This window comes from Natrix helvetica (assembly GCF_964273705.1).
Source record: "Natrix helvetica genome assembly, chromosome: 1".
NCBI classification, from domain to species: domain Eukaryota; kingdom Metazoa; phylum Chordata; class Lepidosauria; order Squamata; family Natricidae; genus Natrix; species Natrix helvetica.
In genome coordinates, this window is record NC_138548.1 from 128,504,045 (window position 1) to 128,526,479 (window position 22,435).

Genomic DNA, 22,435 nt, shown 5'->3' on the forward strand with positions numbered 1-22,435 from the left:
ACTCTCCATGATGGATTTTGTTTCTTCCTTGGTTGACCTTCTGCTTCTCTACTCCTATCTGCCCTACCTTCATCTTACCTTGTCAGAATACAACGCCAAACTCCGGGACCTCCGGAACAGCATGAAAAGCCCCCATCCTCCTCTTCACCGACAGCGATCCTTCTCCTTTTCTGGTTTGTTCTGTTGCTGCTTTTCCGTCTTTCTCCCTGGGCTTTCCTGCTATAGATCCTCCTCGCATGGCACCGGGCTCCTTCGCTCTGGCATGAACTTGAAATTGGGGAAGTGCAGCTTTTTCCCATACTGTGGGGGTTGGAAAGATATGGCTAATTTAGAGTCTTTTTCAACATGGCATCATTCATTTATTTATCCCATCACTTTTTAGAAAGTAAGGGCTGAGAAATGTATCTTCTGCTTTTTCAGTGTAAGGGATGACTTCACACCACAAATTAGCCCCCCCCGCCATGTAAGTACATTTGGAAAGCATATAATAGGCGCATTCACAAAATGGCAACTTTGGCTATTCACAAACCGTTTTCTATAACTTTTTAAAAAAAAACAAACAACTGCCCATAAATTAGAAGGCCAGCCTTCTCAGAATAATACCACTATTCTGTTGTGTTATTGTGGGACAAAAGACATTCCTTGATCCAATTGACCATATTTCGTTACCATCCTCATCTTTGTCCAAAGACTAATAATAATAATAATAATAATAATAATAATAATAATAATAATAATAATAATAATAATAATAATAATAATAATAATAAAGGGACTAGGAAATCTGGTAAGCAGACTCTGTAGACTACCATGAATAAAACAATTCCCATATTTATCTTTCTCAAATCAATGTGCTGACCAGGTCTGGACTCTAAAACAGCCTTATGAATTCCAACATTTTTGTTTCTATCATTGTGTTCTCCCCTCCTCCTCCTCCTCCTCCTCCCCCCTCCCTTTCCTTTCCTCTATGACAGTGTGTCTAGTGAGCTCATTGAGATATCCATTTGCTCTTTGTGATGCTCATCCGTGGTATGTAGCTAGAAATCGCTCACACAAGGTCTGGCTGGAGAGAGCTTGTCTTCTTCAGGGCGACCACTCACACCCCTGCTTTGTGATTGGCACTGGGTCAATATTTCCATACATGTTGAAGTGTGCATGGAACTGATGAAGGGTGGTGGTGGTGACGTTTGCATGGGATTGTTGTGGAAAGAGGCAAAGGTTCAGGAATGGAATATTCACTTTCAATAACAGCTTGGCCAGATGCCAAAGTTATTTGAGGGCCTCTGTGTGTTCTGCACCACTGCTGTGACATTTTACTGCAGATCTTTCCACGGAGCCTGGCAGCACTGAATGGAACCAGGACGGAGGCTTCCAGTACTGCATGGCAAACGGAGGGGGGGGTGAGCATGTGGGTGTGTATATTCTAGAGGTTTTGGTTCACGAGGGCCACTCTGGGGGAAACGGAGGCTGTCAATGGATTTCAAAAGTGCAGTTGCTTCCTAGTGTCCTGTTACATATTGTTACATACATGCATGGGACAACCAGCTTGAAGTTCTACAGAGAAGAATGACCTTTTACTGGAAGCTCCTTTTCAGCAGTGCGGCGTCCTGAACATTTTGTTGTTATGTTTCACCGTTTTTTTTTTAAAAAAGACCCTCTTGGTATATAAATGTTTGTGGTTAGTTTTGCATCATGGTTAGGTAGGACTGGTTCAAAAATCCATGTTGAGTTGTGTCAATCTTTGTGTTACGGTAAGAAGGGCTACCATTTGAACAGAAGATGCTATTGTTTAATCTGTTTAATTTGTACCAATTACAGGATACTTGGCCCTTCTGAATCCAACCAGCTCTGTCCCTACAGGTTTGGAATTTTCACTCCTGCAAAATTTCACAATGCTTTAGTTGATTTGGAAAGTGGCTTTTTCGCTACTCCACTCTTTGCTTCCGGAGGGCGATCTCATGCAACTCATTGCTTGTCTGACAGACAGCTCCAGAATTAATGCAAAAGCATGCCGTATTATGCCTGATAGCCTGTCACTTTGGCTTCTGGCCTCACTGAGGAATGAAGATGTATACGTACAAACCTCACTCCCCTTTCCCCCAAGTTTTAAAGGAGTGGAAGGAAAACTGAAATGGGCACCACTGCCTGCATGATTTATTTCGCACTTTGGGACCCCTGGCACAAAAGCTTTATAGAATATTGTTAGAATGATGGAAACCATTCATGCATAGGAAAAACCTTCAGCACTAATGAATGTTTTTCCCAAAGATTTCTCTAAATGGTATTATCTCTTCTACTGAGAGGCATTAGTATTCCTGGGGTGTGGGAGGGGCTCCTACAGGGAGTGAATGAATAGTTGGCTGCTCTTACACTGGCCATATTTCTCCCCAGCATGAGTCCAGTCTTGCTAATCTCTTAACTGCTCAAATGACTGCTGAAGGCAGATCAAGCTACACATTTGGTGCCGTACTGTAAGGGTTCTTTCATAAATATTGTAAATTAAAATATTCTTTTCCCTTTAAAGTGAAAGTACACATTTAATCATTGAAAAGAAAGAGAGTTTATGGGATGTTTTTACTGTTTAGACCAGGAATCTCCAAACTTGGAACTTTTAAGACTTGCTGGCTGAGGAATTCTGGGAGCGGAAGTCCACAAGTCTTAAAATTGCCAAGTTTGGAGACCCCTGATTTAGACAAGGACAACATGGGAATGGTTACGATTTGTTTCCTTGCAAGTGCTAGTAAAGATGCAAGAGCTAACCTTCCATTTCTGGCTAGCAGATGAACACTGAAATGTCACATGCCGTCGGTATTGGAAGACCTGACACAGTTTCAGTTTCAGTTTCATGCAATTCCCCCTGCCCCTTTGTAAACATCATAAAAGAATTACACTGCTTGCATCACTGTGCATTATGGAGGGAAGCCAACACACTTTATCTGCTATGAAAGAAGATTTTTTTTTTGCAATTAACATATTTTCAGACTATAAGACGCACTGGTGTATAAGACACACCAAGATTTTGAAGAGGTAAGTAAGAAGAAAAAGGTTTTGTCCTCCCTGGCCCCCAGGAGCACTCTGCAGGCTTCAGCAGGGCTGGGGAAAGCAAAAAATGCCCACATTTTTGTGAAAAACGCGTTGAAAATGGGCTGGTGTTTTTTTGCAAAAACAGGGGCATTCTTACCTTCTCCCAGCCCTGCTGAAGCCTGCAGAGTGCTTCTGCGGGCTGGGGGAAGGCAAAACCTCTGTTTTTGTGAAAAACAGCCCGTTTTTCACAAAAAATGGGATGCGGGGTTGGGGCTTTGGGGGGGCAAAAATGGCTGTATTCGATGTATAAGACGCACCAACATTTCCACGCTCTTATAGAGGGGGGGAAAGATGCGTCTTATACCCTGAAAAATACGGTACTCACTTTTGACTCAGCCATCATATTAAGGTTCAACAAACTGGGAAGCAGGGTGAACCAGGCAAGCCCCATCAATGGGGGTACCCAGATTGTTCAGGGCTAGAAACCTGTACAAAATCTAGTTGTTTCTGCTACAAAGTTCGCTGCTTGCAAACTAAAGTTTCCTATTTTCAAGAAACCACATGTCTAAAGGAGAAAACCAGGACCTGGTGCACATAAGTGTCCAGTAACAGTTTTCTGAGTAATATGGGGCTCAGCCTGCTCTTCAAGCAGATGTGAAGCAACATCTGGTAATTCTGCATTAGCTTCCAATGGTCATGGGAAACTCACAGTAATCTGAGAGCTTAGTGCCATTTTATCTCTCTTCTTCTTTATTACTCCGTAGATAGATTACTTAATTACATCACATCCTGGCTTGGTTCATCATTACACTAAGCCAATGATGTCTATTATTTGTTTATTGAAATGCGTGGATTCTCAACCCCCCCCCCCCGCCCCCAATTATGTTTTAGTGCAATATTATATGTGAACCAAGTCATTGTGGCCTGTTAAAAAGAAATCATGGTTTAAAAACCTTCCTTGCTGCTCATACATGAGACAAAGCATGAAGATAATTCATTAAATACCGTCTTTCCTATAAAATGTAGTGATATGTTTAATGTCAATCTAAAAACAAGAAACATTGTCAATATTTATTATTAAAAACAACATTAGCTTTTCTTTGCAGTTTGATTCGGTGGAGGAAAATTAATCAGGAAAACTAATCTCTTTGAGGGCACTGTTATTCTGGGATTCCACCTTGCTTTTTATGCTCTCATTTTAGAAAACTCTTCTTCCTGTAAAGATTATTATGGTTGATTTTACTATTTCTCATATGCTATTTGACACTGTTTATTTTTAATGCATTTTTATTACTGTTCTGTTTTGCAAAAACCACCTCAGAGAAATGTTTATTTTTAAAGGCAGGACACAGGTGAGGGACTCAATGGTGTTAATTATACTTATACACTTGCATTTCCTTCAAAGAATATATCCTCCTCTCCCTTAGAGAGAGTGACTGGCTCAAGCTCATACAATGTGTTTTAGGGTTGAATGCGAGGATGAAATCCTACAGGTTTGGGCCGGTTCATCCAAATCGGTAGTAAAAGTGCTACTGGTTGCCCGAACCAGTAGTAAAAAAATGTTTTTAAAACCTATCGTGGGAACCTTTTTTTGTATGTGAAGTCCAGCTGCTTTTGTATTGTGTGTGAGTCAGTTGGGTAGTTTTTGTGTTATTTTTGTGTAAAGTGTGATAGTTTGTTTTTGAAGTCTCTGTGACTCTGTGAGGCTCCTGCTTGTTGCCCACCCGGTCACATGACCACCAAGCCATGCCCGCCCGGTCACATGACCACCAAGCCATGCCCGCCCAGTCACATGACCACCAAGCCATGCCCACAGAACCAGTAGGGAAAATTTTTGAATTTCACCACTGGCTGAATGATATTTGAACTTTAGTCTTGTCTTCAGCTGCTTTTAGATATGGTACTTATTATGAAATTATCATGAGCAGGAGGAAAGTGAGTTATATGAGACCAACAGCCATTTATACTGCTTGCATTTTCCCTGATTTGCTTTTGCAAATTTGTTTTTTTACTGTAACGCTTGACCTTTTTTTTTTGAGGAGGACAAAAGGCTAATGGTTCCCCCTTTACTAGAGAATAGGTGTTCAAACTTCCATTTATCTCTCCTTTTAAAATTGTCTTTTAAAAAACTGAACCTCTCTTTAGTTCATGATGCCACTTCAATGAGTGTTACACATTTTACAACTTGACAATTAAGTGCTTTTTCGATTCCCTGCCATTTCAGTGATTGCACCAGATCTCATATTTTCTTTTTTGCACTTATACACCAGTTCTTCTGCGTTCTGTAATGTCCTTTGTTTAGTTGGAATTGTACCTTCATAAATCTAGGTTCAGTCACTGATATGAAACCAGACAAAAAAGCATATTACAGAAGGAATGTCTCCTATGTGAACAAGTGTGGGTTTGTGAATTAGACTTCTGTTCTCTTCTGTAACCCCCCCCCAAAAAATGCAGATTATTTTTAAGAATGAAGGAGGTGGTCTTGGCATCTCTGCTGGAATGAATGACAGAAGACGTTTTTATACAAAAAGCATTTCAAAATATTTTTGAGATCTATGAAGAATCAAAAAAATATAAAATATAATTATTCAGTCCTATTTTGCAGTCCTAGTTATTAGCTAGGACTGCAAAATAGAAGTTTCCCTGTTGCCCTTTTGAATACCAATTAGCTATTTTCATGTCTAGCCATGTTAGTTTCTCTGGAGTATCTGTCTGGTTATTGTTGGAAGTAAAACACTAGATTTAATGGACCTGTGGTCTCATCTACTGAAGCTGCTCTGACGTTCTTAGAAAACCCCTTACATCATTAGGTTGGACTTTCCTTTCTACCTAAATGAGAATAACATAAAATATACATATGATTTTATCACACTTGGATACAATTACATGGAAACTTTTTTTTTTGGTTGTTTTTGCCATTTCTCACTGTATTTACTCTGTCTCTGGAATCAGAGCTATGCAAAGTCCTTGAAGCAATGGGAGAGAGGAAGAAATAAAAAAGTTCAACAATCCATGCTGCCACCGCTATTTCATGTGCTGTATTCTTTGTTTTACAAAATGATAACACAGAGGGCACTTCAATTAATATGTGTAGCACCCTCCATCATGCTTGATTGGCCACAATAAGTAGGTTCTCCTGGAGTCTTTTATGGTACAGCTTGAAGTTGCTTCCAAGATATGAATTTTAAACTATCTACCTATTGTCATCTATCTATCTATCTATCTATCTATCATCTATCTATCTATCTATCTATCTATCTATCTATCTATCTATCTATCTATCTATCTATCTATCTATCTATCATCATCATCATCTATCTATCTATGTATCTATCCATCTATCTATCTATCTATCTATCTATCTATCTATCTATCTATCATCTATCTATCTATCTATCTATCTATCTATCTATCATCTATCTATCTATCTATCTATCTATCTATCTATCTATCTATCTATCGTCTGTGTGCCTGTTTGTCTGTCTGTCTGTCTGTCTGTCTGTCTGCCTGCCTATTAAATTTATATGCTGCCCAATTGCCCTATAAGGTGACTCTAAGTTTAATTATGATGGACAGGTTTTCTTAGAGTGTGCTTTGTTTGACTTGCTGGAGGCCCCCATTGTTTCTCTACCACCGGAGAGCTTAGTTAAAGGTTAAGGTACTTTATGGCCTTACCCTAAGGACATGTAACACTAAGCTTGTAATTTTGCTAGCAAATATAATGCAGAAGGGAGAGAATGCCAAAAGTACAATTCACTAAATGGGCCCATCTTTTTCAGCTGGTCTTCAATCATTCCGGCAAGCTTGGTTGCTGTAAGCCAAGGCATTGTCATTCTTGGCTCTGAAACACTGGCTCTGTTCTTCCTTATCCTCCCTCCCCGTCCCCACTGCCTACACACTTTAAAGGAAGGAGGAAACAAAGCACAGAAGAGCAAGGGGGAAAATGAAGTTGGAGCAGGAGGAGAGGATTGGACTCTGGTGCAAGAGATATTTGAAGTAGGCCTGCAGCAGCAAGACCACCAGCCCCAGCAATGACCATTTTCTTGAGGTGGGAGGAAAGTGGAATGGGTCACCTTGAAGGACACTGGCATCATCTCAGGGTTTTCCTTCACACATGAGCAGCTTCATTCTGATTCTTTGCTCTGGTTATAATGGCCATTATCTCTTGCTCAGGCCTTGCTGCTTCCAATACACACACACACACACACACACACACACACACACACACTCACACACTTTCTCTATTTGATAGCTTAATCTTCCCTCTCTTCCTCAAGAACATGCTTAGGCTTCCCTCAAAGTCTCTAACTAGTTTTTTGCAGTGATTTAGTGCTCTTTTGGTTTAGGATTAACCATAAATTGACCCTCAGGTTTTTGCCAAGTAGGCTGCAAATATGTAGGAAATGGAGGGGAATTGGGGTTTGTAGTTGGGTTAACTGGGGAAATCAGCTTCCATTTACAAGTAGTCCTCAATGTACGACCACAACTGACTGCAAAATTTCTGCTGCTAAGCGAGATGTTTGTTAAGTGATCTTTGCCCCATTTTGCAACCGCTCTTGCCACAGTTGTTAAGTGAATCACTGCAGTTGTTAACAACTGCAATGATTCACTTAAGACATTTGTTAAGTGAATCTGGCTTCCCCGTTGCATTCGCTTGTCAGAAGGTTCCAAAAGGAGATCACATGATCTCAGGGCACTGCAACTGTCATAAGTAAGAGTCAGTTGCCAAGCATCTGAATTTTGATCACCTGACCACGGAGATGCTGCAGCAACGGTTGTGTCAAAAACGGTTACAAGTCACTTTTTTTTAATGCCATTGTAACTTCTGTCACTAAATGAACTGTTGTAAGTCCAGGACTACCTGAATACAACTCTTTTATAGTTTATATATGAATTGTAACCGAAAAAGGCATTATTCCTAAAGGTAGAATGCATTCGTCTTTGAAATATAATTCAAGAAAGGCACAGTTCAGAGGTAGGTGGAAACAGATCCAAACCCACTCTTTATTAAACCTCTTGCAGCTGCATAATGGTATTTTGATTATGTGCTGCCCCAGCCATAAGGCTTCAGAAAAGGAGGGAAAACAGTGTGTGTTTTGCATTTATTAGTTCACTGAAATGTGACTATGTTTAAATTTGGCCATTGAAGGTAAGGCTTTAAAGGAAAATGGCTTTGAGGGATGTTTAAAAGATTTGAAGCCTGGCAAATGTAGAAAATGATCTGTCTTCTTTTAAAGAAACAACTCTGCCGGTGCCTTTCTTAATGATTGTTACATGTGGTGCTGATGGAGTTTTCTTTGTCTCTAGATGGATAGATTTCCCCCCTTTCTTCTGGCTGATACAGTTTGACTGTTTGAATCTCCTCTGCTTAATTTTATATTAGGGCTCCCCAAAAATCTGGTTTATCTATTTCCCCCCACTGCTTTCTCTTTGCTAGTCTAGTGAAGAGAAGGACCAGAGGAGACATGATAGCAGTGTTCCAATATTTGAGGGGCTGCCAAAAAGAAAGCAGGGTGTCAAGCTATTTTCCAAAGCACATGAAGGCCAGACAAGGAATAATGGATGGAAACTAACCAAGGAGAGATTCAACCTAGAAATAAGGAGGAACTTTCTGACAATGAGAACAATCAACCAATGGAACAGCTTGCCTTTGGAAGTTGTTGGAGCTTCATCACTTGAGACTTTCAAGAAGAAATTGGACTGCCATTTGTCAGAAAAGGTGTAGGGTCTCCTGTTTGAGCAGGGGGTTGGACTAGATGATCTATAAGATCCCTTCCAACTCTGTTAATCTGTTGATCTTGAGAAGGTGGTATGGCTGGTATAAATTAAGGAAAGATCCAGACCTGTCAAGGGATCAAATGTAGATCGAAACTCCCACAACTGTGTTTGATAACATTTTGAGGATCTCACCCACTGCTTTATCTTCCTGGCTGCCTTATTAAGAGCAAAACAAACACAAATCTAAACACATGTAAGAGACAGGTTGCATGAAGAGGGCAATCGGCTACTGTTTTTGTAAACAGGAAGAAATAGGTAAACTGGAATGAGGCCCAGGTGCTCAACACTTTTCTTTAGCTGGAAGCTGAGCGGGTTTCAATGCAGTTTCTGCAAAATGTATCCCTGCAAATTTAAGAAAGGGGATGAGGTGAATTTCTCTCTGTAAAAAATTAATTGTATAAAGAGCCAGTTATTGCAACAAACATAATTTGGTTTCATAACTGAACCTTTAGTTCTTCTTTGAATGGGTTCCTTCCCTGCATTGTTTATTGTACAGCATGGGACACATGTGAATGGTTTTTAGAATCTTGTTGCTGTGCATCAGACATTCCTTTTGTTGTTGGAAGAAACAGAACTTATTGTTGAACATTTCGAAGAACTAGATGTACAGTATATTAGCAGAAAAGAATTACCTTGGGCTCAATCTTAGAGAGATCAGTTGGTTGACTTGATTAAGCAAATGCTAGCCTGTTCTTTAGGTTTTGTGGCACCCTGGGGTCTTGCTGTAAAAATAGTCAGATGGATTGGAGGCTTCCCAACTCCTTAAAAAACTCTTGCTTTTCTCTAGCAAACAACTGTGAGAAGAAGCTGTCCTTTTAATTCTATTAAGATCTTAAAATGCTGCAAGAAGAGTATCCTAGGATTTTCCTGATGTTTTCCAGTTCTTAATGAAGAACTTTTTTTTCAGGAGTGTTTATTGGAGTGATTATAATTCTGAATAAAGACAAGCTTTCTTTCTTTGGGGAGGGCATTGCCTGGCATGCCACTCCGAGGCCACATGTCTTTCATGTACAAAAAAGGTTTATGTACACCTGACCTAAAAGATTTTCCTAGACTATATGAATTACATCAATGACATCCTAAATTGTCACAATAATAATCTGCTGTTAAAGAGACATTTTGTGAAGTTACTAATACATTATTAGCTCTCACTGCCTCTTTCTTTCCCATGCTAATATGCAGGCTAAAGAGATGAATGCCAACTTTCCAAGATCTTCTGTATATATTAGAACCCATTCCCATACTTAGCATCTTCCTTCCTCACATCATTGAATTTGCAGGAGTGCAGCTGTCCCAGGAGAAGTCACCAGATGAAGGTGAAGCCCTTGTCCGGAGACGTACCACCAGTGAGGGTCAATATGAGAACAGTCCCCAGGAACCCAGTTCACCACGAAGCCCGACTGTCCGATCACCGATTCACTGTGTCTCACCAGAGGTGTTCAGCACCATCTCTGCCAATCCCGGAGGAAGACCTAAGGAGGTACTTTTTAAAAATATGGTTTTCTTTTTAACTCATCGCATGGTGGAAGACAGAGAATACCAAGGTATTAAAGGGAAATTTCATTTGGCGGTAAGGTGGAATAAAATAAAAGAGCTGAGGTATTGCAGTGGTTAGAGTGCAGTACTGCAAGCTTCTTCAGCTGACTGCTAGCTGCAATTCAGCAGTTCAAATCTCACCAGGCTCAAAGTTGACTCAGCCTTCCATCCTTCCCAGGTGGGTAAAATGAGGGCCCAGATTGTTGGGGGCAATAGGCTGACTCTGTAAAACCATTTAGAGAGAGCTGTAAAAAGCAGTATGAAGCGGTATATAAGTCTTAAGTGCTACTGCTATAAACAAACGAGGCAGGTATAGGAGGCCCTGCTCAAACATTAATTGGATGGAGATAGAAATCAAGAGTATTTAATTTGAATTTAGATACATACCTACCCAACTGTCTAGTATACCCAAATCCTCATTTTCACAGAATATTACGAAGCAGTTTGAATATTAGGAAGCACTCAAACAACAAAAAAAAGAGGAAGAGTTGCATTTCAGATATGCAGCTATATGAGCCATGGTGGTGCAGTGGTTAGAATGCAGTATTGCAGGCTAACTCTGCATTCCCTCTGCCAGGAGTTTGATCCTGACTGACTCAAGGTTGTCTCGGCATTTCCATCTTTCTGAGGTTGATAAAATGAGGACCCAGATTGTTGGCGGCAATATGTGGATACTGTAAACTGCTTAGAGAAGGCTGTAAACCACTGTAAAGCGGTATATAAGTGCTGTTGCTATTAGATTAAAAAAAAGAATGCACGAAAGCATTAGGGAATCCTTGGAAAGGCACTAAAATATCATAGACACAAAAATGCATACTTTAGAAGAAATTCATATGACAAATTTTCACACATTTGCTTTGAAATCTGTAAAACGGAGAGCTTGCATAACATGGGCATGGCTGTGGGTGCCTCTTCCTTCAGCTTGGGGATTAAATTGAACTGGCTTGTGGCAGTACAATTTGCATGCTTATTCCTCCTCCCAGCAAAATAAATTGTGGAATACCTGCTGCAACTTGCTTCCTCTGCTTCCTCCCACCCCCTATATCTTACTGCCAGTTGAAGAACAAAATTGTAGGTGAAAGATCTTTGGTGAAAAAAGAGGTGAAAACGACGAAAGAAGAAAGAACTGGAGCAAAGGGGAGGGGAAGGCATCTGGAGAAAAAGGAAATCCCTGCTGTCTAATATGCTAAGAGTTGGAATAAATGTAAAGCAGGGGTGTCCAAACTTGGGAACTTTAAGACTTGTGGACTTCAACTCCCAGAATTCCCCAGCCAGCCATGGCTGGCTGGGGAATTCTGGGAATTGAAGTCCACAAGTCTTAAAGTTCTCAAGTTTGGACACCCCTGATGTAAAGGGAGGGAGACTACAGGTAGTGCTTGACTTACGGCCGCAACTGAGCTCAAAATGTCTGTTGTTGAGTGAGTTTTGCCCCATTTTACGACATTCCTTGCAACAGTTGTCAAGTGAATCCCTGCAACCTGGTTGTTAAGCAAACCCTGCCTTCCCCATTGTTGGCTTTCTTTTTCAAAAGTTTGCAAAAGAGGATCGCTTGACCTTGGGAGACAGCAACAGTCATAAGTATGAGCCAGTTGCCAAGCATCTGAATTTTGATCACATGATCACGGGGCTGCCACAAAGGTTGTACGTATAAAAAATGATCATAAGTCACTTTTTTTCAGTGCTGTTGTAACTTTGAATGGTTACTAAATGAACTTGTAGTAAGTCAATGACTACCTGTATCCCAGGTCTGGAAACTAATTATATTTTCATTCTCTCTTTCACAGCCCCATCTTCATAGCTACAAAGAAGCTTTGGAGGAGATTCAGGGGACCTCTCCAAGCAGTCCACCTTCCAGTGGTGGTGAGGCTTCTCCCCAAACCCCTGCTTTCCCTGTCTCACCACAAACCCCTTACAGCAACCTGTGTAAGTTCTGTGGCTTAGACAAAGGGCTGGGAGAGGGAGGTTGGTTGGCATTTGGTTTTGGTAAAGCCATACTTAGAGGCAAAACGTTCTCAGCTTCCTGACACCCACCACCATTTTAATCCCACTCTCCATTTTCTCCCTTCTATCCATTGGCCCATCTCAGCTGTTTCCTCACTCCCCTTTCATTTCTGCTTCGTGCACCCTTCTCATGAAATCACCATGAAATACGCATCCTTCCATCATAATAATCGCAACGGCATAGTTTTGCAAGTACTGCAAATATAAATATAGCCAGCAGCTCCCAGCTGGTGACAAAGGCATATTTCTTTCTGATCTGTCCTCTGCTTGGTATTGCCCATAGTAAATAAAGGTCCATGATTATTTACCAGAAAGATACAATTAAAATAGGGCAGTACTACACTACTTATTGCTATGCAAATGACTCACCTGCTGGATATCTGCTCTATTTTGCTGCATCTTTACCCTTCTTGCTGGAGATAAGGTTGAAATACAACATATGATGGGTTTTACTTAATTCTGCATATCATTAATTAAGCAGGTCACCTACTAGTAGTAATGAAAGCAATTATTTTAAACAAATCATTCTTTTAAGCAAAAGGCAAATACTGTAATAATTTAAATGAATCTCCTTTTGATAGTTAATTTAGTAATGTGGGTCAAAAATGTGTTCCCGCTAACTGCAGCAAATATGTAATTATCAGAATAAGGACGATGATGGCATACAAGGCTGACATTCATCATCAGTCCATAAAAAATACAAATTTCTCTTAACAGAAATATAAATTATAACCTCTTTAAAAATGCATTGGCTGGTTTACTAGGGAAATATTATTCCTCAGTGAAACCTAGTGCACAAATTCTACAGGGGGATGTATTAACCTTGCTCTGGTCCTTGTTATTAGCATAATGATGCTAATATGGCATAATCATGAACTAAAATAATAATTGTATAATCCCTCATTGACATTTAAAATTTTCATGTGGCTACAGAAATTCGTTTGCTCTGATATTTGACAGATGTTCCTTTTAGTGCATAGATTCTAGAAAATCACATGCTTCCAGGAAATCAAATTGTTGCATATATTACTTTGACTGTCACTAACAGTCTTTCTAGGTAGAAAAATAATATTCCAACACCATTTATGGGAGAATAAGGGGGATCCGTTCTTAATTAAACCTAACCCCTGAGTGTGGCCCCAGAGGAAAAATCCATGTTTTTTTGGCAAGAAGATCCTATTTTAGGTAATAGTTGTGATTCTTCCTCTGAGCCTCTTATTATGTTGGAAATATGGAGTGGGGGGAGGTCAGCTGAACTCTGCAGGTGGGAGAAAATGAAAATTTATCCATATCCTAAACTTACATTTGAAATATTGTAGATGTGTAAGTAATATACACCTCCGTTAGGGAATGCATACTGACAGAGAGCAGCGGAATGAGTGCATTAGCTTTTTGTATCATAGAGTCATAGGGACCTTGGAGGTTTTCTAATCCAACCCCCTATCCAAGTCAGGAATCTTCATATCATCTTGAATAAATGGTTGCCCAATCTTTTCTTGGAAAACTCTAGCAAAAAAACACCCACAATTCCATGAGGCAAGTTGCTCCGTTGATTACTAATTTTTAATATCAGGAAGTCTTCCTTATTTCCAGCTTGGATCTCCCTCCCTCTGACAAGCTTCGACCCATTTCTTCTTGTCCTACCCTCAGATTCTGTGGAGAATAAATCAATACCCTCTTCCCTGTGGCAGCCCTTCAAGCTAAACAAAGAGAATTAAAAGATCCCTTCTGAGTACACAGGATTTAGCCCTACTTTGCCAGTTCATAAAATAAGCATTGTTAGATGCGAAGGCATGAAGTTACCAAGACAAATAACTAAAAAATAACGCATATATTCAAAATTACACATTTTATTCCACAGTTATTCCTCTATGCAACCTATAGAATGCAATTGTAGAACAAAACATGGCATTTTGAATATATCAATCAGCAATGGTGTGCAACTCACCTTGATGGAGATGGCTTTTGGGCAATTATTATGCCGTACATCTCCTAATTCTCCGAAATACAAATGAAAGCTTCCATTAGGAAGGTGGGCAGGGGGACCTGTCTATGTGAAGTACTCCACTCCAATGCCAACAGCCATTCCTAGGAAGAATGTTGATTCCATAATATTGATAGCTGTCTACAGCTGCAAATTCAGGCGGTAAACACACCATTTGAATCATGTTGTACCACTCAATATTAATCTAATTGAAGATATATGTAGTCACACAACCGTTAAAACTGCATGCAAAATTTCCTGCAATTAGATCGTTATTTCCACTTTTGAAATTCTGTTGGGCTGCCATAGGAGACACTTCCCCCCCCTCATGTGAGGCACTTGTTATGTTAACCTCAACTGTCCCAAAGGTGCTTTTTCAAGAGGCAACTGGACTTTCTTTGTTTTTTCCTTGAAGTCATTTCACTTCTCATCCAAGAAGCTTCTTCAGTTCTGACTGGTTCTGACAATTTGCCTTTTGAAAAAGCACCTTTGGGGCAACCATGACCTCAGTGATTGAGAATCTCCATAGGCACTCAACTGTAACACATGCCATTCATCCAATGGTGTGCTGGAGCCATCTCACACTGACTTGCAAGAGCCAACCGTTAAATATTTTGGATTTTTTTGAGCTGTTGAAGAGCAGAGGCGAGCCTCCATGGCATGCCTAGTGCACCAGTCAGGTTTCCATGATTGAGAGAACTCCAGATGAACAAACTGATTCATAGCAGTCCTGCCTCTCTACAAACTCTAGTGCAGTAATTGAATTTACAACCAGATCAGCCCAGTTACTTGAATAAACTCATTCTCTTAGTCTATGCACATCTGGTATGGATTCTGTAGCTGTTTCGGCTTTACGTGAAGGCATAATAGCCCAGATCAGAATTAGATCTCATTTAGCTGCTGAAAGTTGGTGAGAACCTGATCTGAACCTACCTGTTGCATGCCCTCTTTTTCTTCCTCTTCTGATCAAGCATGGTTCTGAGTGACTAATCTTTGGTATCTTGGTGGTGGGTTTTTAAAATCCATTAGCTTTGAACAGTTCTGCCAGTATTTCATCCGGGCAGAGCTAACATGGCTAAGCACGAAGGAACACCAATGAGCCACTAAGCAACTGGGAAAGAGCAAAGATTCCAGTAGGGTAGAAGAACCTTTTCCTTTAAATAACTGGATTTTTTTTTTCCGAACAACCTGAGTACTCTCAAATGTGAAAGTGCTGGATATTAACAGGAACTGTAAACTTGTAGATTTCAAACAAGACATCTTTTAAAAAGCTATCCTTCCTCCCGGTACATTGTGACTCATAAAATATGAATGTTTAAGTAGTATTAAGATGAGCACAATTCTGAAAAATAAAAGCAACCAGCACATGGATAATTTCCCAGGTTTAATGAGGGTTAAAGAATAAGACAGGTGTGTTTTTTCCCCCTCCCCTCATATTGTCTTCTTTTCTGGCATCCTGACATGTAAAGACCTGGCTCTTTTCCAAGCTTGAGCAGGACCATGGGTGATTCTTACAAATTCATACATTCTGATTTTGTGCCAGTCCCCCAAACTAACAGAGATTAATATAAGATTCCCTGGACTGTGTGATATGCCTGGCTTGCAGCCCATTGCTAGAGCAGAAGCAGTCTGGAGGGTCTCCAGACATTCGCAGGGACATTTCTCTGCTATCATTGATAGAGCACAAATGCGATCAAGCCAACCTAGTTTTTACTGAACCCATTCATTGCTTTCTGTGTCCCGTATCCCATGGAGTTTTACTCAATGTCTATTAATGCACTAAAACGTAATCTCAGATAAGTGTGTGTAAGGCTATAACTTTTATAACACGATCCCTTGCTTGATATGCTTAGGGACAACATCCATTCTGATTCAAGTTAGTTAGCTCCCCTTTCCTAACCTTGTGCTCCCCAGATGTGTTAGATTAAAATTCCCCAAATTCACACTCCTCCTAGCCAGGAATTGAAAATTAGAGGCTATGATTTTAGAGGTTTTATTGGGGATGACTATGTAAGAGATATACCATCTTAAATTATTCTTAGAATAACAGGCCAAAACTGTCTTTAGTATTCAATATGAATGTTTGTGGCTCTTCTGTGAGCTATTTGATGAAGATTTGTCTTCTTCACCAGCAAACTAAAGTGCATGAGACTTACAGAGTTTGGGAACAGAAATGCAATGATATACTGTATGTATTGTTTGAGAATCTGGGTTACCTAATACCCTGGACGTGAACTTGCTTGTTTCCCCTTTGCTCATTGGCCCTTAGCAGTGAATGCTAGCCAGCCAAGCTAATCCATGATGAAATGCAAGCTCTTGGTAACTGGCTTTCCTTTAATGTGCCTGCCTACCTTCCTCTCTCCTCCTGCTGTGAGCCCCTGCGTGGGTGCCCATCTGAAGCCGTAAGTCAGATGATTGCAATTCAAGTCATGAAAACGTGTCAAACTCCCCCCCATTCATTTGTTTGCTTCCATCCAGTTAATTTTTTTTAAAAAAAAGAGTTTCAATTAAAAAGCCTGAATTGTTTAGAATTGTCAGCACCAAACACAACCAGCAGTTGAAAGAAATAAGGAAGGCTGGAAAGTACTTTTGTGAGACTTGCTGTTTTAAACACATCTCACATATACATCTGCATCTATTTCCTTCATTGCTCCTTGCTGCATATTTACTACGGGTATATATGCAAGAATGGCCTACATGTTCTCCTTTTAAACTGGGAAGGGATAACATCTGATCCACATTGATGTAATTGTGCAAATATTTTGTTGATGTACATGCTATAAATATAGACTTCTGCAGCTGTGTATATGATGTTGCTATTTATGATATACAATGCCTTGATGAAGTGTTTGTGGCCCCTCTGTCTCATGATCATAATCTTTGCAGTTGCCATATCTGCCTTTGGACAAAACTGTGACATGAGATGATGTCATCCATTCATTCATGGACATTTTCCAAACATACTGGTAATGGGAAGGGCAGGCTATGGACATTTATTGCCAAGAATATGTTTCCTTTTTTATGGCTCATACCAAACAAGTAAAGAATAATCTGGAAATTGATAGGTATTGTGTTTTGCATTGTTCTGTAAATTCCTGAACAGCTGCTAATAGGAAGGATACTTAAGAAAGCCAAGTGAAAGCACTTTGAATTTTTATAAATGAGAGATGGAAACGAGGATGTGTACATTCTCTGGATATCTTTTGCATAGAAAATTGCAATTAATTGCAAGTCAGGAAAATCAGGTATGCTTCAGCCTTGTCCAGCTTTGCAATGTATACTCTAAATTCCATGTCACAGGACTAAATTGTTGGTGGCTGCTGTTTGATGCAGCTAAATATGGAAGAGACCATTGCAATGATATCCTTGGTGTTAGATGTCTGGCAAAGAAGTGAGATACAAATAACATGGAGCCCCAGTGGTGCAGTGGTTAGAATGCAGTATTGCAGGCAAACTCTGCCCACAGCCTAGATTTCGATCCTGGGAGAATCAAGGTTGACTCAGTCTTCTATCCTTCTGAAGTCGGTAAAATGAGGAGCCACATGGGGGCAATATGCTGACATTGTAAACCACTCAGAGAGTGCTGTAAAGCACTATGGGGTATGGTATATAAGCCTAAGTGCTATTGTTAGTGTTATGGAAACATTTTTATACTATTAAAAAGGGGGGATGCAGATTGCTTCATATGGTTATAGATTATGCCCTGCCAAAAGTTTTATCAAACTGGGATTGTATAGTTTTTTTCTCTCTCTTTTTCTATTAGCCATGATGTTAAAGGCATAGTAATGTGTGGCATATATTAGGCAAACAATAGCCTGGGGTATCTTTGACCAGTTCTGCTAAGAGTAAAAGGTCAGTAGAAGCAGCTGGGCCTGAGAGGCTTTTGTCAAAACTTCATAACCAGTATTGGTGAGATCATCTTATTAATAAATCTTTACTCCCAATATACCAAGAACACTCTTGCTCTTTTGTTATGTTGAATGGCCATCTTGATTGTCTTAAGAATGTGCACTTTCCTCCAAAAGAAAAGCGGTTTCTTAGCCCAAGGTATTTTTGCGATGAGGGCCAGTTCTCTTGTGGTTTCACAAGGACAACCACGCTGAGAAATTCCAGCAACCCATTTATTCTTAAATTCATGGGTCATAGATTTTGCTATATCTTGGCAATTAGCATCAAACCAATGTTTAGCTTTGTCACTAATTAATTTATTCATTTTCTGGTTTGTTGATTTCTCTCTTTCTCTTTCTGTATGTCTGAAACAGTGCGGTCTCCACCAGGACTGGCTAGAACTCCACTTTCAGCATTGGGGCTGAAACCTCATAATCCAGCAGAGATTTTCTTGCAGCAGACAGGAGGTAAGTGAAAGTATTAACACCATGGAAAAGTGGGTGGAACAGCAATAAGGCAGCTAGGTTGTTTGCTTGCAGGCATTTCATTACCCAACTTGGTAACATCAGCCGTGCAAATGGATGTAGGGTTTATATCCTGTTTATATTCTGTATAGTATTTTGCTTTCCAAGTATTGGTGGGGATGTCTTCTCCTTGGTGTTCCTTCATTAGGATATTGTTTTCTGCTTGACTGCTTGTCTGATGTTCATCCGTGCTTATCTGGATATTGGCTGCTGAAGAAGATGTGTTCTGATTTTCTAGTTTTTTATTTTCTTTTTTAATGGTGTGAATATGGTTTGTTTCTATGCATCTATTGATGGCTGGTTTGTCTGAATGCCAAGCTTCCAGGAATTCCTGAGGATTTTGGGGTTTAGCTTGGTCTAGGATTCACATAGTTTCCCAGTTGAAACTATGGTTTTTAGTCTGTCCATGAGTTGTGAGATTAAGGAGTTTTCATATTGTCTTCTGACTGCTAGTTGGTACTCATGGACATGCTCTGCTAATTTTCTGCCTTTCTGCATGCCTTAATCCTGGACTGGATATTCAGATAAATCAGTTTTGTAGCTCATTGCTTAGTCACATATCCAAGGGCAAGCCTTTGAAGGAGGTAGCTTATCAGATCCACTGCTAAATGACAGAAATCCCCCAGGGCCTCTTTATGGCATAACTAAAATGCAATTAACATGATAAAACAAGGATACATATTTGCTGGTTTATTTTGTTAATTTATGTATATACCTTAGTCTCCCAACTAATGCCAGAAATGAAAATAATACACAAACAACCGTGTCTCAAATGAGATCATAGGAATAGCATGATAATAACAATCACATGAAATAATACGTCAGAGACAATTTAAAAAATGGTTAGGTTTGTTTGGCATCAACAATTAAAACCTGGCAGAAAAAAATAAGCATACCTACGATGTGGCGGAATGCTAACAAATGTTAAGAAAAGATTTTAAAACATAAAAAGGCCTGATAAATGGATTCTGAGGGGACATTCTGCAATATTGGACCTGCCACCTAAAGGGCCCTGTTGCCAATTCATTCCAGACAGCCTCTTTCATCACCTGTAGAAGATCCATACCTGCAGAATGAAACTCTTAGGTAACAATATAAGGAGGAAGCTGCTCCTTCAAGTAGAGGGGGCCTGAGCTATACAGCGAAATGTATGCAAAAACTAGCAGCTTGCATTTGGCATAGAATGTAAGGGGAAATCAATGTAACTGAACTAAAAGAGATATTAAATGCTCCCAGTAGAATATCCTAGATTAGGGGTGTCCAAACTTGGGAACTTTAAGACTTTAAGCATGGCTGGCTGGGGAATTCTGGGAGTTGAAGTCCACAAGTCTTAAAGTTCCCAAGTTTGGACACCCCTGTCCTAGATTGAGCCTTGTTGCTGTTGTTTTGGACTTCGTGTAATTTCCTATCCTTCTTTCAAGGGTGTCCCCAGGTAGAATCTGTTGCAACCCAATGGTATTGAATTGAATTGAATTTATTGAATTTATAGACCGCCCCCTCTCCCCGAAGGGACTCGGGGCAGTGTACAGACGACAAGATAAAAACCATATACAAAATAAATAATCTTAAATACCCCTAAAATCAGATTAAATGTTAGGCTGTACAGTGATAAAAATTAAAAAACAACCTAAAAACCTACCCCTAAAAATTTAAAATACAGGCTAGAAAGATTAAAACTACGGTTAGGCCAGGCCAGCTAAGTTGAACAGGTGGGTCTTAAGTTTCTTGCGGAAGGAGCGGAGATCGGTGGTCATTCTGATGTCGGAGGGGAGGTCATTCCAGAGGGTCGGGCCCATCACAGAGAAGGCCCTACCCCTGGGCGTCGCCCGCTGGCACTGCCTAGTGGACGGCACCCGGAGGAGTCCCTCTCTGTGAGAGCGAATCAGCCGCAGGGATGTATGGGGTAGGATGCGATCCCGCAGATACCTAGGTCCTGTGCCATGGAGCGCTTTAAAGATGATAGTCAACACCTTGAAATGTATATCATCTACATTTGATAATAAGCCTTCCTAGCTGGCACAGGGTCTAAGGTTATCCCAGAAGTTGCTCTTTGGGGAAGAACGTTCCTCTCAAGGATAGAAAAGATTCCCTCAAATTGATTGAAGCTTTCCTGACATCAAATCTGTTTGAATCCAATTTCAGTTGGAGCAGTGGGAGTCAAATCAGGAAACTTGCAACATCTGGAATCGATCTGAAAATGGCAATTTGTGTTTTAGTAGTTCTTCCTGTCCATACATTACTAACCATGTAAATCTCTCTCATAACAATCTTTTTAAAAAGGTGCCAAAAGATGCATAAAAATGAATGCATATTATAATTTAAAATGCATACAAGAATGCACAATTCTGGTTGAATATTATTTAAGGTAAAATAAAGACAAATGTTTGTATACCTTATAAATGCAGGTTGCTAGAATGGAGTGGCTTATGGAGTAGTCAGAGAAGCGGAAAGCAGATTTAACAATTCTGCAACTGCTTTTTTAAGAGGATTTACCTCACCCTAATGTGACAGCTCTCAGTCTCTTTCTTGGGCATCAGGTTATTTTTATCCAATAATAAGTTTGCATCCAGAGAGCTAATATAGACACAATCTGTTTTAAAAGTCAAGTCTGTTCATTATTTTTCTCTGATATCCAGAGCCTCAATGATTGTATATTGTGTTTTTTTAATACAATTACTTTGCAAGCATTCAACACATGTTGTCTAGTGCATATATAGCTCTCCTTCATAATAATAACTTGCAAGTCTTCCACGATATAATAAAGAAGATATTTTCATCAGGCCCAGGTATTGCGATACTCCTAACTGTTTAGCAAACACTTCCTAATATCAGTCTCTTTCTTTTCCTTCTTTCCTTGCCCCCCAGAAGTAGATGGGGAAACAGTAGTTGAATATGATCAAGGTAAGGAGGGCATTCTTTTCGTTGTATTAGAACACTTTGGATGAACTGTGAAAAGGATGGAGCAATTTTCAGTTGCCAAGATATCTGGTTGGCTTGCCACGGGTTATCGAAAAGCTAAACAAAACAAAATGTTCATCATAGATTGAATAGCATCATAGATTGTTCAAGGTACACATGCATTAACCTCAAATAAATGTTGACAGAGAAATGGCAGGGAAACTATTATTTATCTAAGAGTAGTATTTTCTATCTCCTCCATGTAAACATCGGTAGACTGCTTTTCCTTCTTCTAAAATATTTCCTAGGTAAATATTCTTGTTCTACTAATCTAAATGTTTAGTAGATACCCTTTGGTAATTTCCTATTGCAGAGTTAGTACTTCTGGTGAATGAACCTCAGTCTTAGTTAATATTTCCCACTTAAAAGTTTTCCAGAAAACTCTCCATGTATTGTTGATTATAAGGTGACCACTGGAATGTTCGATACATATATCTGGAAGAAAAATGGCAGTGAGCTTAGTTATTCCCAACTATCTATGTACATTGTCCTAAACAATGTTAGGCCTGATTCAGACATTAGCTGGGCAATGTCTTGATCTTTCCATGAGTCAGCTATGGTATTGGTAGATAAGATGGGCAGTCATACCAGGCAAATGAATGAATGAATGAATTCCCTTCTGTCCCTGCCCTTATTTACTGTTGTGGATGCGGTATGGTTGCCTATGTTCCCATCTTTGAATGGGACTAACTTGCACTGATGTAGCAGCTGTAACATGGTGAAAGTACACCCTAAAAGGGTA

General features: G+C 39.9%; 1 protein-coding gene across 10 annotated transcripts in view; it reads left to right on the forward strand.

Annotated features, from left to right (window-relative positions):
- Nucleotides 1-22,435, forward strand: part of TNS1 (tensin 1) — a 401,394-nt gene that overhangs the window by 344,329 nt on the left and 34,630 nt on the right. For 8 of the 10 annotated variants that reach the window (XM_081935971.1, XM_081935974.1, XM_081935978.1 and 5 more), the window contains 4 exons: nt 1,819-1,860; nt 10,083-10,282; nt 12,123-12,261; nt 18,586-18,678. In XM_081935971.1, coding sequence (XP_081792097.1) covers nt 1,819-1,860; nt 10,083-10,282; nt 12,123-12,261; nt 18,586-18,678 — 474 coding nt within the window. The remainder of the gene's footprint in view (nt 1-1,818; nt 1,861-10,082; nt 10,283-12,122; nt 12,262-18,585; nt 18,679-22,435) is intronic. The other 2 variants (XM_081935975.1, XM_081935973.1) reach the window with 2 other exon arrangements.